This window comes from Dreissena polymorpha, chromosome 5, assembly GCF_020536995.1.
Source record: "Dreissena polymorpha isolate Duluth1 chromosome 5, UMN_Dpol_1.0, whole genome shotgun sequence".
Lineage (NCBI taxonomy): Eukaryota > Metazoa > Mollusca > Bivalvia > Myida > Dreissenidae > Dreissena > Dreissena polymorpha.
In genome coordinates this window covers 95,147,152-95,174,991 of record NC_068359.1, presented here as the reverse complement: position 1 = coordinate 95,174,991, position 27,840 = coordinate 95,147,152, and the positions used below count along the sequence as shown (strand labels likewise).

The window sequence follows — 27,840 nt, the reverse complement described above, 5'->3', positions numbered from 1 at the left end:
GGGTCGCTATGTGGCTTACTCGAGCATCGTCTCCGTCGATGGTGAGCGTGGAAGTTTATGCCTTAACCCATTTATGCCTAGTGGACTCTCCCATCCTAAATTGGATCAATTTATTTCCAAAATTAGGGATGTCTAGTATATTTATTTCTATATTTAGAATATTTCTTACAGAACTTCCTTTTAGCAAACAGCGCAGACCCAGATGAGACGCCGAATAATGCGGCGTCTCATCGGGGTCAACGCTGTTTGCCAAGGCATTTTTTTCTTGACGCTAGGCATAAATGGGTAAAGTAACTTGGTGTTTCGTTTGTATACGGGTTTCATATATTATACAGTTTAATTTGCACCACACCCAGCATCCTAAAGGACAGGCTGTATTCTTGTGCAATTGCCCATAGACTGTATGTGTGGTTTGGAAGATCTCATTAATTTCCGTCCTATACTTGCATTCGTTTTCACTATATAGTTACATAATGACACCTCGGTCGCGTAAAATAACATGCGAATTCACCACAGAAATCTTTATAAAAATATATTACCGATATTGTAGCTATTTCAAGCAGTGCTCACCCAGTCAGTAATGACTTTACGAAACAATATCGAAATATGATATCTTATCCAAGGTAATAATTGCTTTAAACTCACTGTGTGCATCATTGGCATTTAAGAGCTCTTGTTCTTAATGTTTAATGTCTCATTTTTCTAACTGATAGCAATACATTAATAAGTAGCGTTTGCAGCGCAAAACGATTTGTTATGTATGGATTGTTTTACCTTTTTAAAGTATGGGTAGCAAATAAACCACTTTCAAATAGTTTACATTAAAACGCAGTGACCATTATGCCTGTTGAAATGGTCGATTGTATTTTAAGTTAACCTTTCTAGAGGTCGGAGCTTATAATACTTGTTTCCATCACCCTTGTTAATTTCTCTATACGTGTTATTTTTTGCGGCCAATACTTGTGCAAACTTAAAACAGTTTAGGTTTTTAAAAAAGCCAAAAAGTGTGAACAAGACCAGTGCGTTTGTGGTCACCTTTTTAATACCAAATGAAACACAGCAATAATGTGAACAAAATGTTGGTAAACAAATACTGACATGCTATTGGACAAATGGTTCAGTGACGACAGTTTCGGAAACAACTTAAAATTATATTGCCAAAGGGGTTTTCTTGGAATTGAAGTTTGTAAACATATTTGACATTTGAGTAGTTTGAATTATAATTAAAATATACGTAATACTATTGTGCTTACTGTAAGTGTTCAAGTCCGCGTTTAGACATTGTATTATGTTATTGTTTTTCTTTTTTTTTCAATATGACAACCTTCATTATTCTGATTGTCTACTATGCCTAGGTCCCAAATAAAAAGTTTTCTGTTTCCACTTTCCAGACCCACTTTTTTGTGCCGACATACACTGTTTTCTTGTATTGTTAGGTGGCATTTTCCGATAATTAAATTAACAAAATAACTGAAAAACAAATGTTACAAAAGGAGTAAGAAGATGCCGCATTTCATTTCTTATTCTTTTACAGCGGGGAATAAAAAATATGATTAATTGTTTAGCCAAAATAGGTACCCTACTTGTTACTCTTATCGTTATGCAATGTTAGTAACGCCCACGTGTTATTATTCCGAAATATCGGGACCCATATTGTTTGTGGATTTACCGTTTAAATCATTACATGGACTCTTTAACTTAATTTCACTATCTGTTAATTTTAGGTTGCTATAGAAACCAGTCGCTCGGCAACCGCATAACTCGAAACATCGTAGACAACCACTTGGTCACGTGCCTCAAAGAATGTCAGAATAGCTCCTTCATAGGAATGCAGGTCAGTTGCAAAATGTGTGATGTATTTCGTCATAGCCATTATAAGCATATGCACCCGTTTTTTTCGTAAAAGAACGTGGAGATCGTACACGTGACTTTGAACCGTAAACACGGCATCATGACTGCGATGCGCTCTGCATACTTTTACTAACTTAGAAGTCAAAGATGGAGGTTAATTTTTATCATTTCCAACTAATTATGGTTGCTAATTGAATGATCATTGTTTGATATTTCATTGTTGGTTGTGTAGGCGATTCGAATATTTGTTTGCCGAAAAAGGTATTGCGCTAAGGGGATTGCATAATAAGTACCCAGAGGAAACTCACATACCAAACATACGTACATAAGAAAGTGGATGAGATCCTCTTGTGTCACTATGATCAGCAACTGTTCGAACTTAAACGCCTTAATTTTATTGAGTTAAAGACCCCCCGGTGTTATGGTAAAGTTAACATAATCCAGGTCATATCATTTTTTGTTAGGGTCAGCTCTGTTTCTGCCTGGATGCCGTACCGTCGACGGCAGGGGCGGCGGTTCCGGGAGGCAACTGCCGCACTACCTGTCCCGGGGAGCCGCCGAGCGCTACGGTGACCGTCATGTCCCAGTGCGGAAATCCAAACCCTCTAATCAACACTGTGTCCGTCTATCGGCGAGGTGAGGACAATTACGCTTAGAACAGTATTCTTTTATGTGGATCAGTCTCTATTTCAGTATTGTCCATATCCTTATTGTTTAAAAATCAATATTGTAAAAGACAAAGTTTTATCTGTTTTGGTAACGATTGAAAGCTTTTCAGATGTGTTGTCATTTTATGTGTTTGGCGTTAGAGTAACAGCGTCCTAACCACGCTGAGGCACGACGAGGCAGTTGTCATGGCTGAAAGTTACTGACCAATGATAAGTTGGTGAATACAATGCCTCATGCTAATGATGCTAATAATGTTATTGAGGGTTCACACAACCAACAAGGCAATATGAGTTGTGTTGAGGGCTAGTATTTGTTAAAACATGACCCAAATCACTCAATAAATGGTCTTTAAGGAAAAAACATATTTATTTTTCGGAGACAGTGGGATGACATGTCTCCAGTTCCCTTAGACTGTCTCGGCTTAAATTCGCCTCAGGGAAGTGTACATCACATTTAGTTGTAGAGTTGATAGTTATTACGGCATACAATATATATCACTTATACAGACAGAGCTTTTAAAGCAAGTTTTTCATTTTTGTTACTCTGGCAAACGATAAAACAAGCCATGTAAACCTGCAATTATATGCTACATATGATATATTATTATGATGTTATACATATATTTGATATTGTCTGCACGGTAAGAATCCCACGTCTTATTATGACTATTAATAATAAATATTCTTAAAACATTAATTTGTTGCTCCGTTTTCATTGATCACGTGGGTTGACCGATAAAACACGAACACATTGAACAGTGACTAATTCCTATGTTTTCAAAATCAGAAAGCCACGAAAAAGTCATTAAAAACCGATACTTCATGCCGACGACGAATATAGCATTTAACATTATCATTAAAGGGGCCTTTTGCACGTTTAGGAAAATTGACAAAATTAAAAAGAAATTGTTTCAGATTTGCACATTTTCGTTGTAGTTTATTATTATATTTGTGAAGAAACAGTAATACTGAACATTTACCATGCTCTAAAATATCGATTATATGCATCTTTTGACGATTACAAACCTGAAAATTATAAAGCGTTGCAACGCGAAACGATTGAATAATTAGGAGAGTTCTGTTGTTTTTGTAAAAAATCACTCATTGTATGAGAACGGATGCGCGAGTGGTATAAGCGTTAGACTTTTACTCCAGGAGTCAGTGGTTCGAGCCCAGTGGACGGTTCCTTTTTTCTTTCTTCAATAATATTCTCGTTTTTTACTGGAGCTTTTTTAGATCCGATGTTTATATTTATCAATATAAAGCATCTGATGTCGAACTTTAATACGTACCAAAATCTGTGTAAAGGTCCCTTTAATGTGTAATACACATATTCTCCCATTGCAGTTGATCCCAAAGAAATCCGACTGGATCGCAACCAGCCTAACCAGGGGGAATGTGTAGCCTTCAACTCAATGACGGTCAACTGGGTGACACGGGACTGTAATATACCTAGTCCTTTTGCTTGCCTCTCAAGTAAGTAACTTCGTAGGAAATAGTCGTAGGAATTTGAAAGAGTAATTGCGTTTAACGCATTATTATTACCGGGAGGCTTTTGTTCCACGTGAAACCATAGATTTGATGAAAGCCCATACACGTGATGCAATATGAGCATTGGACTGTTTTCTTTGCTATACATAGTTTTTTGTCAGAATTATTAATACAAAGAAACAGCGGAAAATCTGGCATGTTTTTGAACTTTTATGTTGTTGTTTTTTTGGTTTACCGTAATTGCGTACATGGTAGTCTGTCCTTTAGTTGCGTACAAAAATAAGACGGGTTATAAATTTAAATTCAATACTTTACATTATCGAGTATACTTTTATAAATGTTGGTTTTCTTCCTCATCAAATCCAAACCCACTCATGCTGTATATGCTACTTTAAACCATCAGCCTACACGAGCCTACATTCAAACGTCAAAACCTATCCATACTCCTATAAAATTCTTTTTTTTCACTGTTTTTATATAATTAACAAAACAAAATGGCTTTAGATAATTCCACCAATAATTTCTTCCGTTTTTGTTACAGCGCAGTGTCAAGGTCAGTTCCCGATGTGCGCCCTGGAGAGCAGCAATCCGAACACGTGGTTTGGCGCGCGCACATTGTGCGAGACATACGGTTACCTAGCGACGGTCAACTTGACGACTAGCGCCATCTTCAAAGACAACGTCGTGCTGAACGATCCCCATTTCTGGACCGGCATGTTCCGAAAGGAAGCAATCGTTTGGGACTATGGTAAGGGACATAGAACAAACTGTAATAATGGATAGTACCTTTTGCCTTTCGAATGTTCAATAGAATAGTATCTATAAAAGATGTAATATTTTTTAGCTTAACATAAATATTGTCTATTGGAAACAGAAACCGTGCTTTCAGTGTTTAAAAACATGAAACGACATTCGCAAAACATGGCAGAAATGAAATCAAATAATTGTTTTTATTAAGTACATTTGATTATATTATAGACGAGAATCCTCGTCATTTGGAACGCTCCGACAGATGTTTCGCCGTTGCTAGGAGACCAGATGGCGCGTGGGATTGGATGTTGGACTATTGTAAACGACCACTCAGATTCGCCTGCGTTCAGGGTAGGTTTCGTGAATCGATATTACACAAGTGTAACGCTATGCCTGCTAATACTTTCTTGAGGAAGGCATACTTAGGGGTGATATCTTACAAAGCAGGTATATACCAGATACATTTATTTTCTATAAATAAATATGTCAAACTCAGTAGCACGTCTTTTTGCAGTGGAATTTTATAAAAAGGTAGACACACTTACCCCATGTATATTTACGTCTTAACATAGTGTCATTATTATAAATAGAAAATAGTGCAGTTCTGTTTTATATTCAAATATGAATCAAACCTTTTATTAAATTGTCATTGTCTATCAACTATTTTATTTTTAACATGTTAAACATTTTTAAAGGTCCGCCGTGGTTTTGTTTTACTATCACTTTCCTTATTAGTATATTAATCGACTCGCAATTCAAACTTAGTTGATTTTGTAGAAATGCAAGTGTATGTTTTATAAAACTGCATTAAAACAATTTCGTTAAACTTGGGACGATCATGTGCGCACTGATTATCACTTAACTGTTCAACAATTTAATTTAAAAAAACTTATTTGACTTAAACTTTTTCCCCTTTAATCAGTAACCGCTGCGATTATTGCAGACACGAAAACAACAACAACAACACAGCCTCCAGCCACCACGGTAACCATGCCCCCTCGACCTACAGCGCCACCAGTGATCACAACAACAACTAGACCAACAACAACGCCGCGACTTCCGGTGACGCAAACAACAACCACCGAGGCACAGAAGACATGGCCAACCGTGGATCCTAATGCACTTCCGATCAATGTCAATGGCGGAAGATCAAGCATGGGCCTCGGTTTTCTTACATATATTTGTATGAACTTAGGCGTGATCCTCGGTACAGCGTTGTTCATCATTTAATACACATTTTTCGGGTGTTTGTACATAATGATATTTATGGTGCTTTATTCATTTACATGTGTTCATTGTTTGTTGCAGAAGCATATCGATGTTGAATGTGGTATTTTTTCATAATTAAGACTAAAAAGGGCCTTTTCACGTTTTGGTAAATTGACAAAATAGAAAAATGTTGTTTCAGATTCGCAAATTTTCGTTTAAGTTATGCTATTTGTGAGGAAATAGTAATACTGGACATTTACCATGCTCTAAAATAGCCATTATATGCATCTTTTTACGATTTTTAAACCTTAAAATTATAAAACGTTGCAACGCGAAACGAATAAATAATTTGGAGAGTTCTGTTGTTGTCGTTATATTTTGTGAAACTACGAGGATTGCTAATATTTAGTATAAATTACATCTGAAATTGTATCAGGAAGGATGGCCGAGTGTTCTAAGTGGTAGACTTTTTACTCCAGGACTCCAGGGGTCAGTGGTTCGAGCCCTGCTGAGGGTTATCTTTTTTATTTTTAAATTTTTATTCTTGATTTTTTACTGGAGCTTTTAAGATCCGATGTTTAAATTTATCAATATAAAGCATTTAATGAGAAACTTCAAAACATACCAAAATATGTGAAGAGGCCCCTTTAAAAGGAAAGAGTATTCATTTTTTACTCAAAAATATATATTTTTTTATAAATATAAACAGTTTACAATGCGACATTTTAAGCGTGCGTTAGAAAATAATTAGAAGTAGTAAAATCGTTATGCATTTAATGTATCAGGATTTCTTTTATAGAAAGGCGATGTATGTAGGCTTTAGTTCAAATCACAATAAAAGCATATAATAAATAGGAGAAAACATTTTGGAAATGTAAATATTGTTTCGCAAAAAAAATCATCAATATAACATTGGTAGAAGATATCTGCCTGAAAATTTGGAAAATGGAGGGTTTTGATAAATGTCAAAATTTAACTATATGACGATATGTGTATGTAATTATTAAACTGTTACACGATAGTAAATGATAACTCTCTTGATAGTGTAAAATCGAATACGATAATGTATCAAACTTTTTCATTTGTCAAACGCTCCATTTGCTGTCTTTTAAAATTGGATTTTTTTAAATGTATGAGTTCTTCAAAAGTTTAATAATGAAACGTCTTCACTACGGGCTTATACTGCCCATTGTCACTAAAGGTCAAATGTATATCAACATAAAAGAACACGCATCATGCAAAACAAACTTCATGTATAACATTTTGTAAAGTATTATTTAGGGAAAATATTGTGCATGCGTAAACTAATGCGTACAACAGCGATGCGTATATAAACGTTTGACTTTAGCCAATATACTTGACCCGTTAATGACATATTTAACATGCTCGTTGTGTATTGTCGTTCTATTTGTTATCAATATATTAATAAAATGAAAAAAAATCGTCGCCTTTCATCAAAACAATTAAAAGATAACAACTTTTAAACTATTGACACTGTCGGCTTCTACTAATTTCTCAGTAAGAAGAACTGTTATAATTTGTGATAATAACGTTAATTGAGTATTCCTCAATTGAAGTTTACACTAAATGTGATCAAATGAGTACATGTATTTTATTTGAATCTGTGATGCATAAACATAAAAAAGTGATGCCTATCTCAATTTGTTGAATATTAAGAGAGGAATTAGTCCACGCATGGCTTAACAATGCTTTTTATGGGATTGAACTATTTTTATGGTTTATGTTGAACTTCAGAAAGTGACATGATTTTTTTAAATCGACACGCAGCAAAACACCTCAAATCAAATCTAACAGTAGGTAAAATATCCATGCAGGAAAACGTAATATTACAGACACCGAGTTCATGATAATATATTTGTTTTGTATTGCACATGGGCTTATTGAAATTGGCATTGGTTCTTTTTTTTTTTAATAATAACAACTTAAAAAGCAGCAGGAGAGAATTCTTCTTACCGTCATACATCGGTTTTAAAGGATAGAGAGAGATGCATTACTTATGAATTATAAGAATGTATATATTATCAACAAAATCCGTTTTCTTAAGCATAGCATGATGTATCACCATGTTTTTATCTTCTGTCATCCTGCTTCGATGAATTCGCCGACAAAACCGTACCAACAGAAATTATTTCATTTAAAGTACGTTCGACGTATGAGTCTTGTTCTAAGAACACTGGGCATAATGCATGTGCGGACTGCACAGGCTAATCTGGGACGACACTATACGCGTTTAAGACATTTTTCGTTAAAATGAAGTCTCTTCTTAGAAAACATCCAATTAATGCGGAAAATATCGTCCCCAATTAGCCTGTGCGGACTACACAGGCTAATCTGGGACGACACTTAACGCACATGCATTATTCCCAGTTTTTTTTTCAGAACGCTACTCATAAATATACATGTATACAAATTATAGTCGTTGGCAGTGATGGGAAACATTATTAATTTTTTTGTTCTTTCGTTTGGTGTGTTGGCGGGTTTACTGGTAACACAAACATCCGATTGCATCACAAACAGGGTAAACAATCTAAGACCGGCCGTATTGTCACCCTTTGTTGTGTTAGTCTGGCGGGTATATTTGCTGTCCTTATGTGATGTCATGTTTTTGACCTTCTTCAAATCCGCCATCACACAAGAACGATATGGCCGGAATTACTCGGCATATTTAACAACAGTTCAATACAACATCTTTGACAACACGTCTGTCAACAAGGATGTGTCTTGGTGAGATAAGAAGTGATTATTTTCCTCGAAAGGTAGGGTGCATAACGCACCCCGTGGCCCAAGTTGTTGACAACATGCAATACAACCTTGACCACTTATCGGGGCCCAGTTCTTGCTCACGATAGCCACCTAAAAATTGTTTGCTTCTTATTTTGCCAATTGAGCGAATGGCGTCAGATTCATTTATTAAAAATCAAAGAACTAATATGACCCCATATTATTCGATACCATAGTTGATGTAACGTGTTCATGAGCACAATTAAAATAATATATACTTATTTCAACGTTCTGTATACATATTTTGTTAGATAACATCGCAGTATACAGTGCTTTTGTTGCATTATGTCGGACAGAAACGGTGAGTTTGTAACGATTTTATATGGCGCGTTTATCACGTGCATTCACTGTTCAAATTTCCGGAATTCTTCAGTATTATTTTCAAAACATGATATATTTTTCAAGTGGAATAACCCACTTTGTCTAAAACATAAGAACCAATGAACGTATAACTTTAAGATTCGCTAGCTGTTTTATACCTAGTTTTAATCGAAAATGGTTTACATTAAATGCTTGGCATTATCAACCGAAAAAACTTCAACAAAAACACAAGCGCATTGAAGTATTTTTTACAAAACGATCAACATCTTCGTTAATAATCTTTGTAACATAAAATAAACCAAATTCGTCCAATGACATGTTCAGCTAACAATTCCACATTCAATTCATTGAACAATTGTATTCTACTATAAACTAAATATGTTTCGTTGGAATTATGGTCATATTTACACATTATATTCTTAATATAACGGAATTATTGAAAATTAAAAATAACACGAACTAAGTTGTCTCTTGTACATTTAGCACATTTACAATCAACTTGAATTAAGGTATAATGTATGTTCGGTCAACAGAAACTATGCACGTGCCGAGTCGGAATAGCACACTGCTAGTGTTGTGTTGCTTTGATCAATAGAAGTTTCACGCTTCACGTTAGAATAACATATTGTAATCGTAGAGTACTTTCGGTCAATGGAAGCTTATAGCATATTGTAAGTGCTCAACTCTTATATTGTAAGGTATATACATCCAGTAACATTACACTAATATTGTAACAAAAACACATGTATTACACAATTAACTTATATACGTTTTTATATTAAATATTTTGCCACATTTAACTACGTCTGTATATTCAACAAGGAGCGTTTAACATACATGTATGTGGTATTGACGAATTAAAAACAAACATTTAAAATTCCAAAGTTATATGACGTTGTGTAACATTTACAAATAAAATGCGTAACTAATGCGCATTTTGCGTAAACTGAACATCAGTTATAAAGAAATTGTACTTAACACGATGGACCATTTACGGTTTAACAGGTTTACAATACATAGGAAGAAGTTCAGATTTTTGAAAATGGTTTGGGAATTTCAGATGAAACCAAGTTTTGTTACATTTACAAATAAAATGCGTAACTAGTTCACATTTTGCTTAAAATGAACATCAATTATAAAGTAATTGTACTTAAGGCGATGAACCATTTGCGTTTTAACAGGTTTACAATAAATAGGAAATAGTCCAGATTTTTGAAAAGTATACAATGGTTTGGGCATTTCAGATGAAACAAAGTTTTGTAACAGTTACAAATAAAATGCGTAACTAGTGCACATTTAACCTAACATGAACATCAATAATAAAGTAATTGTACTAAAACCGATGAACCATTAACGGTTTAACAGGTTTACAATACAAAGAAAATAGTCCAGATTTTTGTAAAGCATTTGGACATTTCAGATGAAACAAATGTATTTCGTATATATATATATAATGACTTACGCGACTGAGTAAGTGTAAGACGTATTTAACAATATTCAAAACCTACACAATTGAAATGATACCCATGTAGGCATTTATTGCCATACACAAATAAAGTTAGAAATAATTAAATACATTATGCATTTAATTGCATACAGGCATTAAAAAAAACTATATCTGTACGCTTATATAATTGTATAGAGAATCAGGAATCTGCTTTATATGAACATTATTTAAACCATCAGAACAATGTGTTAACATATTCGAAATGACGACGTTCGTATAATTTACATAAATGGATTACGTATATGGTAACATTTGAGCATTACAAAAACAAAGCATTATCATAAAGAGAACGCGGACATAAACACATGTATTCCTTCATGGACGTAAATACTTAAAAAAAAACAACAAAAAACATTTATGTGCGAAAAGACATTTTCACATGCAGCTATACCATTTTGTAGATGCGTGACTATACATTTTGAAATATGTTCATTTCATAAGAGTTGTATTCCTATTATAAACGTGAAATGCATGTGCAAAAACATTTTGAATAACGTATTTACATATAATGTACATATAAACACCATCTCTACATGTTTTTGATGGTTATTTTAAATTAACAACAACATGAAACAATCCGACCATACACACCTATATATACATTATATATACAGATATAATTTATTTTTGGGATTTCGCAAGTCATTAACATTTGCTAGAAACCATTTAAACTTCATAACAACAAAATTATATCGTCACAATATATCATTATCTTTTTATATTTATACTTTACAAACAGATCCGTAACGTTTGCAAGCGGACGAGAAGATGCAGTTTATGTGACAGCATGTCTGTGTGCTCTATTTCCGTCTTGATAAGAATGGTGATTTGAATTACTGATGCTAATGAGGCACAATCAGCGGTTCTCATGTCTAGAATCCCTACACTTGTGTACCGAAGTAATTCAAAAAGTTCCATATTGCCATTTACCACTTATATCTATATATTAGTCATATCAATTGAACATAATTCAGATCGCAGATCAGATACATGTATATGTGAGTAATCCATATCTGATTGTTCATCTGACTGCAAATTAACATCCCGCATCTCACACGTGACAGGATGATCTAATGAAGACAGCGTGATCAACAAGCCATACAAACACTCAGATGAGCATTCGACTTTTTGGAGATTAATACATTGTAATGAATCCGGCAGATTGAGTTCACATCGACCCATATAGGTCCACCATCAAAACAGCTTCGTTAGCCTATTCAGCGTGTGTAGAATTGCTGATGCTAATGAGGCACACTCAGCGGTTCTCAGGGATAGAATCCTTGTACTTGTTTCACGAAGTAATTCAAAAAGTCCAATATTGCCATTTACCACTAATGTCTTGATATTGGACATGCCACTTGAACATAATTTTGATCGCATGTCAGATATATGTATATGTGAATCATCTTCATTGGATATTTCTGTTGACTGAAAAACAACATCCCACATCATACACGTGACAGGATGATCTAATGAAGAGAGCTTGATCAACAAGCCATACAACCACTCAGATGAACATTCGACATTTTGGAGGCTGATACATTGTAATGAATTTGGTAGATAGAGTTCACATCGACCCATATAGGTTCCCCATAAATGTTAACTTATTGAGCGTGTGTAGAATTGCTGATGCTAATGAGGCACACTCAGCGGTTCTCAGGTCTTGAATACCTATACTTGTTTCCCGAAGTAATTCAAAAAGTTCCATATTGCCATGGTTTACTATTATCTCGATATTAAGCATGTCACATGACACTATTTAAGATCGCAAGTCAGATACATTTGTATTTTAATCATCTTCATTGGATTGTGCTATTGACTGCAAAACAACACCCCACATCTCAATCGTGACAGGATGATCTAGTGAAGACAGCGTGATCAACAAGCCATACAACCACTCAGATGAGCATTCGACATTTTGGAGATTAATACATTGTAATGAATCCGGCAGATTGAGTTCACATCGACCCATATAAGTCCCCCATAAAACAGCTTCGTTAGCTTATTCAACGTGTGTAGAATTGCTGATGCTAATGAGGATCACTCGGCGGATCTCAGGTCTAGAATACCTATACTTGTTTCACGAAGTATTTCAAAAAGTTCCATATTGCCATTTACCACTAATATCTTGATATTGGACATGTCTCTTGAACATAATTTAGATCGCAAGTCAGATACAGGTATATGTGACTCATCCAAATTGGATTGTTCTGTTGACTGCAAAACAACATCCCACATCTCACACGTGACAGGATGATCTAATAAAGACAGCGTGATCAACAAGCCATACAACCACTCAGATGAACATTCGACATTTTGCAGACTAATACATTGTAATGAATCCGACAGATTGAGTTCACATCGACCCATATAGGTTCCCCATAAATACAGTTTCGTTAGCTTATTGAGCGTGTGAAGAATTGTTGATGCTAATGAGGCACACTCAGCGGTTCAAAGGTCTAGAATCCTTGTTCTTGTTTCACGAAGTAATTCAAAAAGTTCCATATTGCAATTGTTTACTAATATCTCGATATTGGGCATGTCACATGACAATATTTTAGATCGCAAGTCAGATACATTTGTATTTGAATCATCTTCATTGGATTGTTCTATTGACTGCAAAACAACATCCCTAATGTCAATAGTGACAGGATGATCTAGTGAAGACAGCGTGATCAACAAGCCATACAACCACTCAGATGAACATTCGACTTTTTGGAGGCTAATACATTGTAATGAATCCGGCAGATTGAGTTCACATCGACCCATATAGGTTCCCCATAAATACAGTAACGTTAGCTTATTGAACGTGTGAAGAATTGTTGATGCTAATGAAGCACACTCAGCGGTTCTCAGGTTTAGAATCCTTGTACTTGTTTCACGAAGTAATTCAAAAAGTTCCATATTGCCATTTACCACTACTATCTCGATATTGGGCATGTCACATGCCAATATTTTAGATCGCAAGTAAGATACATTTGTATTTGAATCATCTTTATTGGATTGTTCTATTGACTGCAAAACAACATCCCACATCTCAATCGTGACAGGATGATCTAGTGAAGACAGCGTGATCAACAAGCCGTACAACCACTCTGATGAACATTCGACTATTTGGAGGCTAATACATTGTAATGAATCCGGCAGATTGAGTTCACATCGACCCATATAGGTTCCGCATAAATACAGTTTCGTTAGCTTATTGAGCGTGTGAAGAATTGTTGATGCTAATGAAGCACACTCAGCGGTTCTCAGGTCTAGAATCCTTGTACTTGTTTCACGAAGTAATTCAAAAAGTTCCATATTGCAAGTGTGTACTAATATCTTGATATTGGGCATGTCACATGACAATATTTTAGATCGCAAGTCAGATACATTTGTATTTGAATCATCTTTATTGGATTGTTCTATTGACTGCAAAACAACATCCCAAATGTCAATAGTGACAGGATGATCTAGTGAAGACAGCGTGATTAACAAGCCATACAACCACTCAGATGAACATTCGACTTTTTGGAGGCTAATACATTGTAATGAATCCGGCAGATTTAGTTCACATCGACCCATATAGGTTCCCCATAAATACAGTTTCGTTAGCTTATTGAGAGTGTGAAGAATTGTTGATGCTAATGAAGCACACTCAGCGGTTCTCAGGTCTAGAATCCTTGTACTTGTTTTACGAAGTAATTCAAAAAGTTCCATATTGCAATTGTTTACTAATATCTCGATATTGGGCATGTCACATGACAATATTTTAGATCGCAAGTCAGATACATTTGTATTTGAATCATCTTTATTGGATTGTTCTATTGACTGCAAAACAACATCCCTAATCTCAATAGTGACAGGATGATCTAGTGAAGACAGCGTGATCAACAAGCCATACAACCACTCAGATGAACATTCGACTTTTTGGAGGCTAATACATTGTAATGAATCCGGCAGATTGAGTTCACATCGACCCATATAGGTTCCCCATAAATACAGTAACGTTAGCTTATTGAACGTGTGAAGAATTGTTGATGCTAATGAAGCACACTCAGCGGTTCTCAGGTCTAGAATCCTTGTACTTGTTTCACGAAGTAATTCAAAAAGTTCCATATTGCAATTGTTTACTAATATCTCGATATTGGGCATGTCACATGACAATACTTTAGATCGCAAGTCAGATACATTTGTATTTGAATCATCTTTATTGGATTGTTCTATTGACTGCAAAACAACATCCCAAATGTCAATAGTGACAGGATGATCTAGTGAAGACAGCGTGATCAACAAGCCATACAACCACTCAGATGAACATTCGACTTTTTGGAGGCTAATACATTGTAATGAATCCGGCAGATTGAGTTCACATCGACCCATATAGGTTCCGCATAAATACAGTAACGTTAGCTTATTGAACGTGTGAAGAATTGTTGATGCTAATGAAGCACACTCAGCGGTTCTCAGGTTTAGAATCCTTGTACCTGTTTCACGAAGTAATTCAAAAAGTTCCATATTGCCATTTACCACTACTATCTCGATATTGGGCATGTCACATGCCAATATTTTAGATCGCAAGTAAGATACATTTGTATTTGAATCATCTTCATTGGATTGTTCTATTGACTGCAAAACAACATCCCACATCTCAATCGTGACAGGATGATCTAGTGAAGACAGCGTGATCAACAAGCCATACAACCACTCTGATGAACATTCGACATTTTGGAGATTAATACATTGTAATGAATCCGGCAGATTGAGTTCACATCGACCCATATAGGTTCCGCATATATACAGTTTCGTTAGCTTATTGAGCGTGTGAAGAATTGTTGATGCTAATGAAGCACACTCAGCGGTTCTCAGGTTTAGGATCCTTGTACTTGTTTCACGAAGTAATTCAAAAAGTTCCATATTGCAATTGTTTACTAATATCTTGATATTGGGCATGTCACATGACAATATTTTAGATCGCAAGTCAGATACATTTGTATTTGAATCATATTTATTGGATTGTTCTATTGACTGCAAAACAACATCCCACATCTCAATAATGACAGGATGATCAAGTGAAGACAGCGTGATCAACAAGCCATACAACCACTCTGATGAACATTCGACTATTTGGAGGCTAATACATTGTAATGAATCCGGCAGATTGAGTTCAAATCGACCCATATAGGTTCCCCATAAATACAGTTTCGTTAGCTTATTGAGAGTGTGAAGAATTGTTGATGCTAATGAAGCACACTCAGCGGTTCTCAGGTCTAGAATCCTTGTACTTGTTTCACGAAGTAATTCAAAAAGTTTCATATTGCAATTGTGTACTAATATCTTGATATTGGGCATGTCACATGACAATATTTTAGATCGCAAGTCAGATACATTTGTATTTGAATCATCTTCATTGTATTGTTCTATTGACAGAAAAACAACATCCCACATCTCAATCATGACAGGATGATCTAGTGAAGACAACGTGATCAACAAGCCATACAACCACTCAGATGAACATTCGACTTTCTGCAGACTAATACATTGTAATGAATCCGGCAGAATGAGTTCACATCGACCCATATAGGTTCCCCATAAATACAGTTCCGTTAGCTTATTGAGCGTGTGAAGAATTGTTGATGCTAATGATGTACACTCAGCGGTTCTCAGGTCTAGAATCCTTGTACTTGTTTCACGAAGTAATTCAAAAAGTTCCATATTGCAATTGTTTACTAATATCTCGATATTAGGCATGTCACATGACAATATTTTAGATCGCAAGTCAGATACATTTGTATTTGAATCATCTTTATTGGATTGTTCTATTGACTGCAAAACAACATCCCTAATGTCAATAGTGACAGGATGATCTAGTGAAGACAGCGTGATCAACAAGCCATACAACCACTCAGATGAACATTCGACTTTCTGCAGACTAATACGTTGTAATGAATCCGGCAGATTGAGTTCACATCGACCCATATAGGTTCCGCATAAATACAGTTTCGTTAGCTTATTGAGCGTGTGAAGAATTGTTGATGCTAATGAAGCACACTCAGCGGTTCTCAGGTCTAGAATCCTTGTACTTGTTTCACGAAGTAATTCAAAAAGTTCCATATTGCCATTGTTTACTAATATCTTGATATTGGGCAGGTCACATGACAATATTTTAGATCGCAAGTCAGATACATTTGTATTTGAATCATCTTTATTGGATTGTTCTATTGACTGCAAAACAACATCCCGCATCTCAATAGTGACAGGATGATCTAGTGAAGACAGCGTGATCAACAAGCCATACAACCACTCTGATGAACATTCGACTATTTGGAGGCTAATACATTGTAATGAATCCGGCAGATTGAGTTCACATCGACCCATATAGGTTCCGCATAAATACAGTTTCGTTAGCTTATTGAGCGTGTGAAGAATTGTTGATGCTAATGAAGCACACTCAGCGGTTCTCAGTTCTAGAATCCTTGTACTTGTTTCACGAAGTAATTCAAAAAGTTCCATATTGCCATTGTTTACTAATATCTCGATATTGGGCATGTCACATGACAATATTTTAGATCGCATGTCAGATACATTTGTATTTGAATCATCTTCATTGTATTGTTCTATTGACAGAAAAACAACATCCCACATCTCAATCATGACAGGATGATCTAGTGAAGACAACGTGATCAACAAGCCATACAACCACTCAGATGAACATTCGACTTTCTGCAGACTAATACATTGTAATGAATCCGGCAGATTGAGTTCACATCGACCCATATAGGTTCCCCATAAATACAGTTCCGTTAGCTTATTGAGCGTGTGAAGAATTGTTGATGCTAATGAGGTACACTCAGCGGTTCTCAGGTCTAGAATCTTTGTACTTGTTTCACGAAGTAATTCAAAAAGTTCCATATTGCAATTGTTTACTAATATCTTGATATTAGGCATGTCACATGACAATATTTTAGATCGCAAGTCAGATACATTTGTATTTGAATCATCTTTATTGGATTGTTCTATTGACTGCAAAACAACATCCCACATCTCAATAATGACAGGATGATCTAGTGAAGACAGCGTGATCAACAAGCCATACAACCACTCAGATGAACATTCGACTTTTTGGAGGCTAATACATTGTAATGAATCCGGCAGATTGAGTTCACATCGACCCATATAGGTTCCCCATAAATACAGTTTCGTTAGCTTATTGAGCGTGTGAAGAATTGTTGATGCTAATGAAGCACACTTAGCGGTTCTCAGGTCTAGAATCCTTGTACTTGTTTCACGAAGTAATTCAAAAAGTTCCATATTGCCATTGTTTACTAATATCTTGATATTGGGCATGTCACATGACAATATTTCTGATCGCAAGTCAGATACATTTGTATTTGAATCATCTTTATTGGATTGTTCTATTGACAGAAAAACAACATCCCTAATGTCAATAGTGACAGGATGATCTAGTGAAGACAGCGTGATCAACAAGCCATACAACCACTCAGATGAACATTCGACTTTCTGCAGACTAATACATTGTAATGAATCCGGCAGATTGAGTTCACATCGACCCATATAGGTTCCCCATAAATACAGTTCCGTTAGCTTATTGAGCGTGTGAAGAATTGTTGATGCTAATGAGGTACACTCAGCGGTTCTCAGGTCTAGAATCCTTGTACTTGTTTCACGAAATAATTCAAAAAGTTCCATATTGCAATTGTTTACTTATATCTTGATATTAGGCATGTCACATGACAATATTTTAGATCGCAAGTCAGATACATTTGTATTTGAATCATCTTTATTGGATTGTTCTATTGACTGCAAAACAACATCCCACATCTCAATAGTGACAGGATGATCTAGTGAAGACAGCGTGATCAATAAGCCATACAACCACTCTGATGTACATTCGACTATTTTGAGGCTAATACATTGTAATGAATCCGGCAGATTGAGTTCACATCGACCCATATAGGTTCCGCATAAATACAGTTTCGTTAGCTTATTGAGCGTGTGAAGAATTGTTGATGCTAATGAAGCACACTCAGCGGTTCTCAGGACTAGAATCCTTGTACTTGTTTCACGAAGTAATTCAAAAAGTTCCATATTGCCATTGTTTACTAATATCTTGATATTGGGCATGTCACATGACAATATTTTAGATCGCAAGTCAGATACATTTGTATTTGAATCATCTTTATTGGATTCTTCTATTGACTGCAAAACAACATCCCTAATGTCAATAGTGACAGGATGATCTAGTGAAGACAGCGTGATCAACAAGCCATACAACCACTCAGATGAACATTCGACTTTTTGGAGGCTAATACATTGTAATGAATCCGGCAGATTGAGTTCACATCGACCTATATAGGTTCCCCATAAATACAGTAACGTTAGCTTATTGAACGTGTGAAGAATTGTTGATGCTAATGAAGCACACTCAGCGGTTCTCAGGTCTAGAATCCTTGTACTTGTTTCACGAAGTAATTCAAAAAGTTCCATATTGCCATTTACCACTACTATCTCGATATTGGGCATGTCACATGCCAATATTTTAGATCGCAAGTAAGATACATTTGTATTTGAATCACCTTCATTGGATTGTTCTATTGACTGCAAAACAACATCCCACATCTCAATCGTGACAGGATGATCTAGTGAAGACAGCGTGATCAACAAGCCATACAACCACTCAGATGAACATTCGACTTTTTGGAGGCTAATACATTGTAATGAATCCGGCAGATTGAGTTCACATCGACCCATATAGGTTCCCCATAAATACAGTTTCGTTAGCTTATTGAGCGTGTGAAGAATTGTTGATGCTAATGAAGCACACTCAGCGGTTCTCAGGTTTAGGATCCTTGTACTTGTTTCACGAAGTAATTCAAAAAGTTCCATATTGCAATTGTTTACTAATATCTTGATATTGGGCATGTCACATGACAATATTTTAGATCGCAAGTAAGATACATTTGTATTTGAATCATATTTATTGGATTGTTCTATTGACTGCAAAACAACATCCCACATCTCAATAATGACAGGATGATCTCGTGAAGACAGCGTGATCAACAAGCCATACAACCACTCTGATGAACATTCGACTATTTGGAGGCTAATACATTGTAATGAATCCGGCAGATTGAGTTCAAATCGACCCATATAGGTTCCCCATAAATACAGTTTCGTTAGCTTATTGAGAGTGTGAAGAATTGTTGATGCTAATGAAGCACACTCAGCGGTTCTCAGGTCTAGAATCCTTGTACTTGTTTCACGAAGTAATTCAAAAAGTTCCATATTGCAATTGTGTACTGATATCTTGATATTGGGCATGTCACATGACAATATTTTAGATCGCAAGTCAGATACATTTGTATTTGAATCATCTTTATTGGATTGTTCTATTGACTGCAAAACAACAACCCAAATGTCAATAGTGACAGGATGATCTAGTGAAGACAGCGTGATTAACAAGCCATACAACCACTCAGATGAACATTCGACTTTTTGGAGGCTAATACATTGTAATGAATCCGGCAGATTTAGTTCACATCGACCCATATAGGTTCCCCATAAATACAGTTTCGTTAGCTTATTGAACGTGTGAAGAATTGTTGATGCTAATGAGACACACTCAGCGGTTCTCAGGTCTAGAATCCTTGTACTTGTTTCACGAAGTAATTCAAAAAGTTCCATATTGCAATTGTTTACTAATATCTCGATATTGGGCATGTCACATGACAATATTTTAGATCGCAAGTCAGATACATTTGTATTTGAATCATCTTTATTGGATTGTTCTATTGACTGCAAAACAACATCCCTAATGTCAATAGTGACAGGATGATCTAGTGAAGACAGCGTGATCAACAAGCCATACAACCACTCAGATGAACATTCGACTTTTTGGAGGCTTATACATTGTAATGAATCCGGCAGATTGAGTTCACATCGACCCATATAGGTTCCCCATAAATACAGTTTCGTTAGCTTATTGAGCGTGTGAAGAATTGTTGATGCTAATGAAGCACACTCAGCGGTTCTCAGGTCTAGAATCCTTGTACTTGTTTCACGAAGTAATTCAAAAAGTTCCATATTGCCATTGTTTACTAATATCTTGATATTGGGCAGGTCACATGCCAATATTTTAGATCGCAAGTCAGATACATTTGTATTTGAATCATCTTCATTGGATTGTTCTATTGACTGCAAAACAACACCCCACATCTTACACGTGACAGGATGATCTAGTGAAGACAGCGTGAGCAACAAGCCATACAACCACTCCGATGAACATTCGACTTTCAGCAGGCTAATACATTTGAGTGAAGCAGGTAGATTGAGATCGTGTTGATCCGTATGGGTCCCACTTAAATAAAGTTTTGTTAGATTGCTAAGCGTGTGAAGAATTTCTGATGCTAATGTGACATCATTTGACGTTCCCAGGCACAGTTTTTCGATAGTTATTCGACGCAATAACCCATATACGGTAATATTGCCATTTGTTAAATTTAGGATGATATTTTGTCCCTTGAACATAAGTCTGACTGAAATGGCTGTTGCGTATTACAATCGGTTACATTTACATCATCTAAAACACAATGAACATCGTGTTCAAATGATGATAATTGCGCTAGTAACCGTCGTGTAAACAGAGCAGTACACGTACACCGAAATAAAGAAATATATTGTATTGTGTAAGGTAGAAGAATGTCTTCTAAAATGATCGAGTCCTCTATTTTTAAAATCGTTAATTTAGACAATGATGGAAGTACACCGGACGATAATTCATCAATTTCCCCGGTAATGTGCATCTCCTGTATGCGCGTCTGATGTAATGCTTTATTCATTTCTGGAGTAACCGTCATCTTAATGCTCTGTAGACTATGTTTAGATTGTTTAAGTACTGTCAGTATTTCGCTTATTTGAAGAACATTACTTTCTAAAATAAGGGACTGAACATCTGACTTGTTGAACATTAAAAGTACTTTCAAAGCGCTCGATTCCGATTCATTTAGAGATGAAATAAATGAAAAGTGTCTACACTGTATGCACATGTCATTTTGACCGCTTGCTTGCGCCTCTTTGCAACCAGCTATGACCATGCGCTGGAACAATACTGAAAGTGCTACGCAACGTGCACGGTCATCCTTCAGATCATGCTTTGATTTAAAAACGTTTATGTTTAGGAAATTGAAAGTCTGAAATGTTTCTAAATGTTCCCGATCATAAAGTCCCATTATGTATAATCTACGTCCACAGCTGATGTCTTTGAGGAATTTGTCGTCGACTAGAAAGTTAATTAGTTTATTAGCTTTGTTACAGTCAAGTCCACACAGATAAAGTATTGTTTGACTCATTTCTAGCACACTACATTTCAATACGGTTTCGAAATGTGTTAAGAGGTCTTGCGTTGAATTTGCGATATGATAGGCAGCCATGAATTCCTGTACTGTCTCGTGTATAAATGAAAACTGTGCATCCCATGGTTCTATGTTGAAGCTGTATCTTTTCGTTAATACACCAGCATGAAGGCAAAATTTCAACTGATCTTCTGACATGTAGTTCAATAATTCCCGCTCGGTGAACACTAAGGATTTGTTTGATGTAAAGGTAACATTAAACGCAGCATTCGCAAGCGCATCAAAAATATCGATCTGCTGCTGAATAAAACGTGTATTGTATAAACACTGAAAACGATTCCCTTTTTGAAAATAGCCCATTTTCGCATTTGCATTCTTAAAGAGTATGTCTATTAGAATACAATTTATTTGACACAGTGAATCCGTAAAGACCTTATCGTTCATCCACAAATTGACTAACACAGTTAGTAGCCAGGGTGACGTAAGAAAATGCCTCAATTGACGTTCGTTTACGTAATTCATGAATTCAGTGTGTGTTTTTACATTACCAGTCGAAAGACTGTGTATAATGTGCTTTGCTAATTCTTCGGAATCAATTAGTCCTTCAATTTCTATTAAACTGTTAATTTCAGAATCTTTGATTCGCTCATCCGTCATTTTCCATGGCCGTGATGTAATTATAGATACGCACTTTATATAACAGTGTCCAAGTAAAGGTATAACGCATTTATTCAAACGATCAATCCATTCATTAAGCCCATCCATAGCGACGATGCATGTCTCTCGTTCTAGGATTTGTGGTAACAGATTTAGGGTCTCTTCGCGTTTATCACCATCATAAATACTGTCGATTATTTGTGTTTTGATCATCTCTATAACCTCACGCTTGTCCATTGCATCTCTTAGTGATATGTAAAAGAGAAACTTGAACTCCTTCAACGTATCGACATCACTAAATGTAGTCTTGTGTTCCTGATTGGGCGAAATTGCAACATCACACCAGTCAAGCGCCAGTTTAGTAAGAAATGTAGTCTTCCCAATACCGGGTTCTCCTTGAACAAATACACGGTTATTGAGTTTTTCGTCTTTATAAAATAAGGCTTTGTATTGATGAACCACGTTTTCCGTTTTCGTGCGAGATCCATCTTTCTCCATTGTAATGTGGGTTAATTTCGGTTGTACAAATACATCCCAGATTGGTTTGTCACGACCTTCTCTTAATGGTGAAACAGATACAGTATTTTTCGTCGTCATATAAAATTGTATTAACCGTCCGCGAAACTCTGAAACGATTAATGTTGATTTAAATTAATTTGTGATTCAATCCAAAAGGAAGATAATAATAATCATTTAGTACTCATAGCGTATGTTCATGAGTTGTTTAAATGTTTGTATGCGGGGAAGAGAGTTTTAAAACACTGTGTATAAAACCGCTTAACTATTTATTCAGGTTTTTTTATGCTTTTGTTATTGAGACAATAAACCGCGTAAAGTAATCTAACTTGTTTAAGCTGCAAAGACATCGATTGTGAAAGTTAGTATATTTAAACATATTAGACATATTATCAATCGTTTTAAAATCGATAAATTACTCATTTAAAAGCATTATTTCTTAACAATCTCCAGAGCGTCATGGTCAACTTTTTAGCATTGTTTAACGCATGTTTATTATCACTTCTTAGCGATTTATAACTCACGGTTATTGCAGTGAAATTACAGCGCCTTAAAACAGAACCACCGAAATTACCATGATTCAAGTGGTTAGATCGAGATTGCAAGGAGTTCAATTTGTACTCTAGCGGCGCGATCAAGCATCCGCATGTTTAATATACGACCAGATTTAAATCAAAACTAGTGCTGATATTTGTATGCCCCCGAAGGTTGGTATATAGTGATCGCACTGTCCGTCTGTCTGTCTGTCTGTCTGTCTGTCTGTCTGTCTGACTGTCTGTCCGTCTGTCACACTTTGCGTTTAGGTTTCGAAAAGTGCTCATAACTTCTATGTCTCTTCAGGTGTAACCTTCATATTTGGTATGCATGTGTATATGGACAAGGTCTTCCCATACGCACACACATTTTGACCCCTTTGACCTTGACCTTGAACTTAGGGTCCGCGTTTGTGTTACTTCAATCTGTGTCAAATAATATAAGCACGAAATGTTTCAATATAATTTCGGGTATGGAAAATACATTGGAATAATCTGAGTTTCCCTTACAGAAGAAAAGTAGTTGAGTTACAGGGAGAGTAATTAACCGTCGCAAATAAACCTCGGTGTAACTTTTAACAAAAAGCAAGTATGTATTTAGTGTTGAATGTGGGATAGAGAGTGCAACAAGTAAGTGTTGGCCTCAAACGTGTTTTAACTTGATAACGCATTCAACCCTTTGCCTTTGATGTTGTTATTTATTTAATGTACCTCGATAAGTTGATGCTTATAACAATAAGTATCAAATATGCTATTGTACGATTTCTATTAATTTTCCCGCGCTGTGAATGTGCTAATGTTTGTCAGCTTGGTAGTTCACAATTATTGTAGTGTGCACATATGTTATAACGATATTATATATATATATATATATCTTCCCCGCATATATATATATATATATATATATATATATTGTTTAATAAAACTTGTTCACAAACCTGTTACACCACGCTCGTATTCGTCTAGCTCATTTCCAATCGCTGCTTGATTTATGCGGTTGATGCTTTCCTGTGTCTTGTTTTCGATGCTTTGTTCGCCAGCCTGTGTCTTGTTTTCAATGCATTGTTCTCCAGCCTGTGTCTTGTTTTCAATGCTTTGCTCTCCAGCCTGTGTCTTGTTTTCAATGCTTTGTTCTCCAGCATGTGTCTTGTGTGCAATGCTCTGTTCCCCAGCCTGTGCTTTGTTTTCAATGCTTTGTTTTCCAGCCTGTGTCTTGTTTTCAATTATTTGTTCTCCAGTCTGTGTCTTGTTTTCAATGCTCTGTTCCCCAGCCTGTGTCTTGTTTTCAATGCGTTGTTCTCCAGCCTGTGATTTGTTTGTAATGCTTTGTTCTCCAGCCTGTGTCTTGTTTTCAATGCTTTGCTCTCCAGCCTGTGTCTTGTTTTCAATGCTTTTTTCTCCAGCCCGTGTCTTGTTTTCAATGCGTTGTTCTCCAGCCTGTGTCTTGTTTTCAAGGCGCTGTTCACCAGACTGTGCCTTTTTTTCAATTCGTTGTTCACTAGTTTGTGTTTTGTTTTCAAGGAGTTCTTTTGCAGCCTGTATTTTAGCTTCTAAGGTATTCAGTCCTTCTTTCAGGGTCCTTTCAGCCTCTTTGGAAAAACGTTCTCCGGCCTCTTTTGCATGTGTGAGGGTCTGATTTGCTTCTTTCAACATCTTGCCCAAATCAACAAGTGAAAGACGATCATTCTGCAACTACAAACATTATTTGTATTTGTAGATTATTATCGATACAGATTGTCATTATTATATTATCTGTGTCTGCATATTATACAACAGATCAAGTAGAGCAAATTTTGCAAGGCAGTAAAAAATATATAAAATTATCAAATTGACATTTGTTTAATTCATATATGCGTCTGTTTTTAATAAAGCCTTAATGGATTGTACTAATTATTTACTGTCATTTAAGAATGCGATTTCAATATCTCCTTTCAATAATGTGACTTCAGTATCTCCGGCCAAAAAGAGTGAATATTTCAAAGGTGCAAATATGAGTGATTAAGTTGATATGTGACGACAGTAGTGATATGCCCTGTATGTCCAGTTTATTGGTGCTAGTTCAATGCACGATTTTGATGTAATTTCCTAAAACAGTTTCTAGATTTTCATTCAAAAAGATTTCAAGCGAGATTTTCTAGTCACATAATCAAGCATAGGCGCAGTAGATAATAGCTATAGACCAATTTACATAAACTGAACGATATAATAATATTTTCAAATAAGACATTCCTCTGGTCTGTTATCAAATAATTATGTTTTCTGTCCACTTAAAGCGTTTGCTAATTGCATACCGTTCCTAACATGTTTCCGTATCAGGATGAATACAAATATCTATTATTACATGACACAGATTTACAATTCGCTCCAAAATATCATTGTACAATTATTTCTGTGGACTATTGCTTACATCATCCTTCACTAAAATACACTGTATACACCTTTATATAGAGACAAACAACACAAACACAATAATATTTACATCACTGAGTTTCCTGCGCGCTTCTGTCGCTGAGGTATCATGCAATAAGCGGACCGGATCAGCAAGTAGGGTGGTCAGTTTCAGAAAGAAGTACTGCAGATCAGCATCTGTAACCTTGCAGTCGGCAGTGTGGCGTACATCTCGGCCTATTTGTCGGACCTAGAGAGAGAAAGGATCGCTGTGACGTTAAAGACCAAGAGAAGCAGCATTGAGGTAAACCTACACACATATGGACTGTCAGCGTCAAAGTTATTACACGTGATATAAAAAATGCTTAAATATGCACAGACTATTTTAAATAAGACTTGCATATTTGATACAATGAGAAATAATTGCATGACACAAAACATATTATTATGATGATTCAGTTAACAAACTAAACTTTGAAAAAAATGATCACATATTCAGCCCATTAGACTGGTATATTTTAAGAATACCTTTTCTAGCGGGCATTGCTTATCAGGTGGAGGCGGTGATAGACATGCGGCGGAGAGGCATGTCTGGAAATGTGTGCAGCTCAACACAATGCTAACCACACCATTGAAGTCAGATTCTTGCACAGATGATACGCTGCTATATCCGTCCGGTGGGAGGTAGCATTTACCGATTTCCCACGGATCCGTTGCCCATAATTCAGCTTTAGTGTTTGCCCAACTAGGACCTTTAAATCTGTGTAACAATGTGATATTTTGTTTTACTTTATCACATGTTTGGCATGACTTTGGTTGTTGTGAATTGTGGAAAGGACAGTTATTTATTTTCCTCTTTTTACACACGTCCCGAGTTGGACACGGTATAAGGTTTTGAATAAAGCATTGTCCACAACTTCTTCCAACTATTGTTTGGACGTTTAATAATTCAGTCACAACAAAGTCAGTCAATCCATCCTTTGTCAAATTGAGGGCAATGCACGCTTTGAACCAGTTATTGGTCTGCTTATCGGTGAAGATGTTGGTTTCGGCAGCCATTCCCAGGAGACTAAATGTCCCATTCAGTAGAGAGTTAGTTTGTGGACAACCAATGAGTAGATGGTATTATGGCACGTCGTAAATGTTCTTGTCTGTTAGCATCCTCTGATCATGTTATCTTGGTTGCTTTATTTGTCCTATAATTAAATAAGCATATTTTACAAAACTTAGATCGTCTTCGTACATGCGAGTAAAATGTTTAAAAAAATCCGAGATCGGCTAATTGTGCAAATACATCCCTAGTCGTATATGTTGCAAACATACATTTAAGCCAGTTTTGTGTCTCTTTCTTCGCAAGTCTTTCTTCCATTGTCACTATAAATGTAAACACCAGTTTGACTATAATGAAAACTTCATGAAATGTGTATCTACTCTCGGCTCGTCATGTAGTACAATTTGAAGATTCTGGAAAAATATATTATATTCATATTAATAATAACGCCTGTATTGCGCACACTTAAAATGCCGGAAGAAGTTGAAATATGAATTCTTTACTCCGTTATGTTATATTGCCTGCAAAAAGAATACATAGTTGAGTTTGCAGGTTTTACCTTTATAACAGAATACATCATTCAAAAGATGACAATAATACATGTAGGAGTACCATTTGTTCCCAAAATGACAATATTTATCTGATGCCCTCTTGTACATATCACGAGCTCATTTTGTCACGAAAATGCACCATAGGACGAGTGAGCTATATGAAAAAGTATGGCATATAATAATTATTATGG

General features: G+C 35.9%; 3 protein-coding genes across 3 annotated transcripts in view; 2 read left to right on the top strand and 1 right to left on the bottom strand.

Moving 5' to 3' along the window:
- The window catches only part of LOC127831482 (uncharacterized), a 2,637-nt gene extending 130 nt beyond the window's left edge, over window positions 1-2,507 (top strand). The window contains exons 1-3 of the mRNA XM_052356465.1: window positions 1-41; window positions 1,725-1,834; window positions 2,316-2,507. The exon at window positions 1-41 is cut by the window's left edge and continues 130 nt beyond it. Of these exons, the coding sequence (XP_052212425.1) occupies window positions 1-41; window positions 1,725-1,834; window positions 2,316-2,507 (343 nt within the window). The remainder of the gene's footprint in view (window positions 42-1,724; window positions 1,835-2,315) is intronic.
- A 1,386-nt stretch (window positions 2,508-3,893) lies between these two features.
- On the top strand, window positions 3,894-6,041 carry LOC127831871 (uncharacterized). Its single transcript, XM_052356944.1, has 4 exons — window positions 3,894-3,995; window positions 4,552-4,758; window positions 4,989-5,111; window positions 5,704-6,041. The coding sequence occupies exons 1-4, from the start codon at window positions 3,935-3,937 to the stop codon at window positions 5,988-5,990; spliced, it is 678 nt and encodes a 225-aa protein (XP_052212904.1). The 5' UTR covers window positions 3,894-3,934; the 3' UTR covers window positions 5,991-6,041.
- A 5,752-nt stretch (window positions 6,042-11,793) lies between these two features.
- Window positions 11,794-27,507, bottom strand: LOC127831481 (uncharacterized). The gene is made up of 10 exons (XM_052356463.1): window positions 27,371-27,507; window positions 26,576-27,243; window positions 26,139-26,297; window positions 24,598-25,351; window positions 21,161-23,236; window positions 20,239-20,837; window positions 19,179-19,440; window positions 17,064-17,183; window positions 14,955-15,068; window positions 11,794-11,840 (listed from the first exon to the last, which is right to left on the bottom strand). The coding sequence occupies exons 2-10, from the start codon at window positions 27,104-27,106 to the stop codon at window positions 11,794-11,796; spliced, it is 4,662 nt and encodes a 1,553-aa protein (XP_052212423.1). The 5' UTR covers window positions 27,107-27,243; window positions 27,371-27,507.
- Between the last annotated feature and the right edge of the window lie 333 nt (window positions 27,508-27,840).

Coding starts and splice junctions, on each gene's coding strand:
- LOC127831871 (XM_052356944.1), top strand. CDS start 3,935: ATGACGGTCAACTGGGTGACACGGGACTGTAATATACCTAGTCCTTTT. Junction 3,996..4,551: donor TCCTTTTGCTTGCCTCTCAA/GTAAGTAACTTC, acceptor TTTTTGTTACAG/CGCAGTGTCAAGGTCAGTTC. Junction 4,759..4,988: donor AGCAATCGTTTGGGACTATG/GTAAGGGACATA, acceptor ATTATATTATAG/ACGAGAATCCTCGTCATTTG.
- LOC127831481 (XM_052356463.1), bottom strand. CDS start 27,106: ATGGCTGCCGAAACCAACATCTTCACCGATAAGCAGACCAATAACTGG. Junction 26,298..26,575: donor AGCAATGCCCGCTAGAAAAG/GTATTCTTAAAA, acceptor TTCTCTCTCTAG/GTCCGACAAATAGGCCGAGA. Junction 17,184..19,178: donor AATAGAACAATCCAATGAAG/GTGATTCAAATA, acceptor AATACAATGAAG/ATGATTCAAATACAAATGTA.